General features: G+C 40.0%; 1 protein-coding gene across 1 annotated transcript in view; it reads right to left on the bottom strand.

Moving 5' to 3' along the window:
- Nucleotides 1-583: 583 nt before the first annotated feature.
- The window catches only part of CCND2 (cyclin D2), a 67,518-nt gene continuing 62,101 nt past the window's right edge, over nucleotides 584-6,000 (bottom strand). The window contains exon 5 of the mRNA XM_068273775.1: nucleotides 584-2,790. Within this exon, the coding sequence (XP_068129876.1) occupies nucleotides 2,635-2,790 (156 nt within the window). The 3' untranslated portion in view covers nucleotides 584-2,634. The remainder of the gene's footprint in view (nucleotides 2,791-6,000) is intronic.

Raw genomic sequence — 6,000 nt, 5'->3', positions numbered from 1 at the left:
GAAGAGCCCCTTGTCCTTGGATTGGACAAGGGCTCGGAGGGGGAGGGGAAAGCTTGGCTGCCCCTCCCCTTCCGAGACCCCCCAATCCATGGACCATGCGGGCTGGTATAGTCAGGGTGCGGAGCCCCACGCGGCCGGTGCTCCGCATTCTGGCTATCCCAGCCTGCATGGGGGACAAGGGGTTAAAGAGGTCTGGGAGGGGGGGACCCCACGTCGTTTTTTTTTTATATTTCCCACACTCAGAACGAAGTAAGTAAAACTCTTCCCACTTGGGGGAATCTATGAAAATAATACACTATTGTTACCTGTGCAAAAAAAACTGACATTTTCCGCATTTAAAAGACATTTTCGCCCTTGAAACTTAAAAATCGATTTTCTCAAAAACTATAAGGTCTTTTTGAAAAAAAAATTTTTCCTCTCATTCCTCCTGATCTCCTTAATATATTCTCCAAATTTGAGGCTCTTAGCATTTAAGGGGGCTTTGCTATTAACCCTTAAAGTCGGCGGCTTTTTTATATTATACGGAGCGTTACGGTTTAATGCGAAATTACGGTAGCGTTTAATGCGAAATTACGGCATGATACGACTGTAATGCGAAAATTACGCGAAAATTACGCTTACGCGAAATTTCGCGAAATCCATCTTCATTACTATTATGTACTTACGGCCATAATCGTAATTACACTAATTACGCGAAATTTCGCGAAATCGTAATTAGGTCATTACGCTCATCTCTAAGAGTACAGTACCTTACGTGTATCAGTTTTTTTCCGCTAACTGGGGCCATGTAACTTGTTGAAGCCAACTTCACATTTGCAGAAGGTGTTCCAATTTAAGCAAGCCAATACAACTACCAGCTTTACAAGCAAATGAGTGAAGATTTATTGTAGAATTCAGGAGTAAGTCAATCCAATCTAGAAGCCAGCAAGTGACTGTAAAGCAACCCCAAAGAGTACTTGTAAAACAAAAAACACCACGGCTGTAAAATCCACAACTTTACTCGCCAGCCTTTTTCCTCAGTATTGGCCAATATTCTGCAATCCGTCCCCATTCTGCCTTCCACCAAGGTCATCCTCTGACCTCTGTGTCAAGGCAAAAACCCCAGCATAGTCGCAAGGCCTGGGGGCGCTAGATTCAGAATTGGGCATTGGTTTTACACCTTTACCATCAGTGGCCACATGCCTCCTCTATTTTTGAATCCGATACAGGTTTTGACTCTTCCTACATGCCAGGTTTGGCTAAAATTACACTTCAGGAGCCTTGAGTTTAACATGCTTTTTGTTATAAACCTGAATTCATACAATACAATGGCCTTCAACTGACAGTACTGGTGATAAGTGAGCCATTCTCCTAACAGGTACACTTTCACTGAGTCAGGAAGAGGAAAAAAAATTAGCTAAGCAAAGCCAGCAGCTACTGATCAATTACTTGGCCGCTGGATGATCAGCAAGCAGTTTAGAGGCTTTGATTGACTCACTGTAATGCCCTCCCTGGGCAAGTAAAGATTTGCAGCTTTATTTTTGAATTTTTGTTGGGAAGTTTGAATTTTTGGACCATCGGCAATTAGTACAATAATTGCTCCAGATCATAAACATAGCTGTCACAACAGATCAATCCGAGGCATAAAGCAAAATTTGCATGTTTACACTGGGCGAAAAAGTCATGTCAACAAGAGAAGAAAACAGAAGGAATTCAGTTTCTAGCGGTGGCTTAACTCCACCGTCCGGACGTGCGGCGGAGGCCAAATACACACATTCTCGAAGGCGGGAGCTTATACCCCAACCAATGTACATTCCACTGAAGTTTTTTATTTTTTTGGTCCACAGTAGGCTGTCAGCCCCCTGTCTACATCTACATATTCTTTAAGGACAAAAACAAAATAAGAAAGGGGAATTCGAACATTGTGGGAGATAAAAAACATCATTGAAAAAAAAAAAAAATTCCTGCCTTAGGCTTGCAAAAATAAAGCATTTTTTTTTTCCGGTAGCAGCTACCATAGACAGCAAAAGTAAACAAAAACTAAACAGGAGATTCAGAAAGCACCTCTCATTAGATAACAATAACAATGTAATAGATCCCGATTCAACATCATACGTCCCAAAAAGAAAAAAAAACAAAAACAAAAAGACACAGCTTCAATCTCTTTAGGAATCTCTCTAAGTTTGCCTTCTAGAATCGATTAGCCTTTTGCTTTGCAATTTACAAATTAAAAAGAAAAAAAAAAGTGGGGGGTAGGGGTGGGGGGTGGACAGAAACAAACAAACAAACACACACACAGCTCACACCATCTACGTCATCTAGCGAGAGGGTGTAAGCGACTATGGCGTACAAAGGAAGTATCTAAAGGTTTTACCCCACAATCGCTGCCTTACAAAATACTAGCTGGGTTCTTATCCTTTACATAAGCACTTCATTTTTTTAAACAATGTATAATAAAGAATGGCAGTTATCAAATATATTGTGGGTTCCCCATCTAAGGACATCACAGGCACCAAACGCTTTTTTTTGTATTTAAAATAGTTTTTAAATTTTTTTTTCCTAAGTGGGAGTAGATATAAACAGGTTTGTTCTAAAAGTACAGAACAAGGGGGAGGAGAAATAAAAGACTTTCTTTTTTTTCCCCGTCGGGCATCCTCACAGGTTGATGTCCCGCACATCTGTGGGGGTGCTGGCCTGGTCCAGTTCATCCACGGACTTAGACGTATTCCTCTGCTGTGCTTGTTGTCGGTTTTGTCTGAGGCTGCTGACCAGCACGGACTCAATCTGTTCTTGACAAGCTTTAAGGCAATCCTGTTTGGAGGCAAAAAAAAACAACAACAAATTTTAAAGTGTAATGTCGGGCATAAAATCCAAAATCAATTCTTTATTGTTATCTGGTAAACAAGTAATAAGGATGCTAACCAGGCAATCCAAAAGTTACAATCACTATTACTTTTCTTGTTGATAAATGATCATTCCCCAGTTTACCTGACTCTTATTTGGTACACACAGAATTTGGTACACAAAGAGGAAGTTGCAGAGCATGCTGGGTTGTCCTTTTTTGCTTCTGTACTTCCCCTCAGACTTAACTATTGCAGCTTGGTTGGCTGAAGCCTCTTTCCCTCCTGTTTCCCCCTCCCACTCCTCTGTTCCTCTCTGATTGGCCAATATTTCTCATGCTGAGACAATGCACTTTCTATAGTGAAGGCCGGGAAAATCAGGCAGAGGAGAGTAAGGGAGGAAATGACAGAATTGGCTTCAAAATAGCCTCACTTAAAATAGAAAGTGCTAAGAAGGATTTTCTCTTTTTTTTACTGTAGAAAAATCACTAAAATCAAAACATGGACAGTGCAATACATACACGTAGAGCAAGTATTTATCTACTTATATGTGTGTTTTTTTTCTATGATAGTATGGCTTACAGCTCCTCTTTAAAGTGGGATTGTGAGCCACAAAATCAAATTGTGAGCCACAAAATCAAATTGTTATCTACCCTTCCACATTCCTGCTCCTCACTGATTGGCTGAGAGCAGTTCAGCATGACATGGGGCTAAAATCTGATCTTGCTGTGCTGACATTTTTACAAAGCAAGCTAGATATGACAGTGCAGTTTCCTGGAAGGAAAAAAAAAAGTACTGGAGAAAATATCAAGATAGGTTTCAGTCAGAGGAAGTAAAAATGGAAAATGCCAAGATCTGTTTGCTCTTTATTTACTATATAGAATTGACTGAAATCAAAAAAGTGTACAACACATCTGTTATGTAAGTTGAACAAGTATTTATCTACTTATGTATGTGTTTTTTTTTCCTGAGATAGTATGGCTACCCTGCTGCTTTAAAGAGACACTGAAGCGAAAAAAAAATGATATTATGATTTGTATGTGTAGCACAGCTAAGAAATAAAACATTAAGATCAGATACATCAGTCTAATTGTTTCCAGTACAGGAAGAGTTAAGAAACTCCAGTTGTTATCTCTATGCAAACAAGCCATTAAGCTCTCCGACTAAGTTAGTCCTGGAGAGGGCTGTTATCTGACTTTTATTATCTCATCTGTTCCTGGACTATTTACTTTTCCTCTGCCAGAGGAGAGGTCATTAGTTCACAGACTGCTCTGAAAGAATCAGTTTGAATGCTGAGTGTTGTGTAATCTGCACATATTATAGAATGATGCAATGTTAGAAATAACACTATATACCTGAAAATAAAAGTATGAGAATATTTTCTTTGCTGCTAATCTTCTAGTAATTATTCATAGTACACAACCAATTCACTATATCATATTTTTTTTTTCGCTTCAGTGTCTCTTTAAGAGCCAAAAAAGAAAGCAGTCCACGGCAAAAGGTACACAATCAGTCATTAAAATTATACAAATATATTTATCTATAATATTAAAATATTCCACACTCAGATATAGTAAATATTTATTGTTTGTATTTTGGATTTACCGTATATAGTGCCAGCCTCTTCTGTGGCAATATATATCTCATAACAGCCAGGCTTCAAGGGAAACAAATGCCAAATTTCTTTATTAATAATTAGACTATGACTATGGTAGGATTAGAACGTGAGCTCCTCTGAGGACAGTCAGTGACATGACTATGTATTCTGTAAAGTGCTGCAGAAGATGTCAGTGCTATATAAATACATAATAATAATATGGTAGGACATTAGACTATGACTATGGTAGGATTAGAGTGTGAGCTCCTCTGAGGACAGTCAGTGACATGACTATGTACTCTGTAATGTGCTGCAGAAGATGTCACTGCTATATAAATACATAATAATAATATGGTAGGACATTAGACTATGACTATGGTAGGATTACATTGTGAGCTCCTCTGAGGACAGCCAATGACATGACTATGTTCTGTGTAAAAACCAGGGGACATTGTCAGCTCTTGCTAAATGCTTGAGAATAAGAATAATAGTTATTAATTAACTCGCTACCAAGAGAATCACACAACTGCTACCTGCCTGCTATCTGTTTATGAGGTAAGATTTAATCTCGAGTCTCTTCACAGCAGATTTTAAGCCTCCTCTGGTTCCTGAATTAGGTGGTCGCCCATCTGAGGGGCTACTTGTGTGACCTCCAAGGAACCAGTGGCATGCTGGGAGCCCCCTTGTCCTCTGGAGCCTGGAGGGTTCTGGGGGCTGGAAGGAAGGGGTTAAGCATCGGACATGTTTTGCATCAACTTTCATGGTACAAGATAAATGGAATTCCTGGGATTCCTCAGCATTATTTGCAATGAGAATGGATCTTGTGAGGCAGCGTGGGAACGGCCAGCCGCTGTGCGCACTGCTCCCAACACTGCCAGTCTAACAACGATTAGGAGCCCAGGGGAGGGAATCTCTCCAACCTGGAGCTTTCTTGTGTCTCCTGAATATTTAAAGAGGAACTGTCGCGAAAATCATAAAATTTCTTTCAGAGTAAAATGAGCCATAAATTACTTTTCTCCTACGCTGCTGTCACTTACAGTAGGTAGTAGAAATCTGACATTACTGACAGGTTTTGGGTCAGTCCATCTGTTCATGGGGGATTCTCGGCATGGCCTTTATTCTTTATAAAAACATTCCCTGAAAAGGATTTATGCAATGATGCTGGCCAGCCTCCCTGCACACCTTTTTGGCAGTTGGATGGAGCAACTGCCATTCAAGTGCTTTTGAAAATAAAGAAAACCTTAAGAACCCCCCCCCCCCCATGAGAAGATGGGCTAGTCCAAAACCTGTCGATAATGTCAGATTTCTACTATTTGCTGTAAGTGACAGCAACATAGGAGAAAAGTAATTTATGGCTCATTTTACTCCGGAAGAAACATACTTCTTATTTATATAAGTTTTCACGTATTTTAAGATTTTCGCAACGGAGGTCCTTTAAGACCTCTTTCACAGTCATGTTAGAAAATTTAATAACGCAGACTTACGCACAGCAATACAAAGTCTGTGCGACACTCACAGTGCACACGTTGCGTTGTGTGTAACCCGTAGCAATATATAGAAAGTGCTGCATGCTGGGCGTTTAGC

This window comes from Hyperolius riggenbachi, chromosome 3 (assembly GCF_040937935.1).
Source record: "Hyperolius riggenbachi isolate aHypRig1 chromosome 3, aHypRig1.pri, whole genome shotgun sequence".
In the NCBI taxonomy this organism is placed as follows: Eukaryota; Metazoa; Chordata; class Amphibia; order Anura; family Hyperoliidae; genus Hyperolius; species Hyperolius riggenbachi.
Note: the sequence above shows the minus strand (reverse complement) of the source record. Positions and strands in the feature narration are given on the sequence as shown.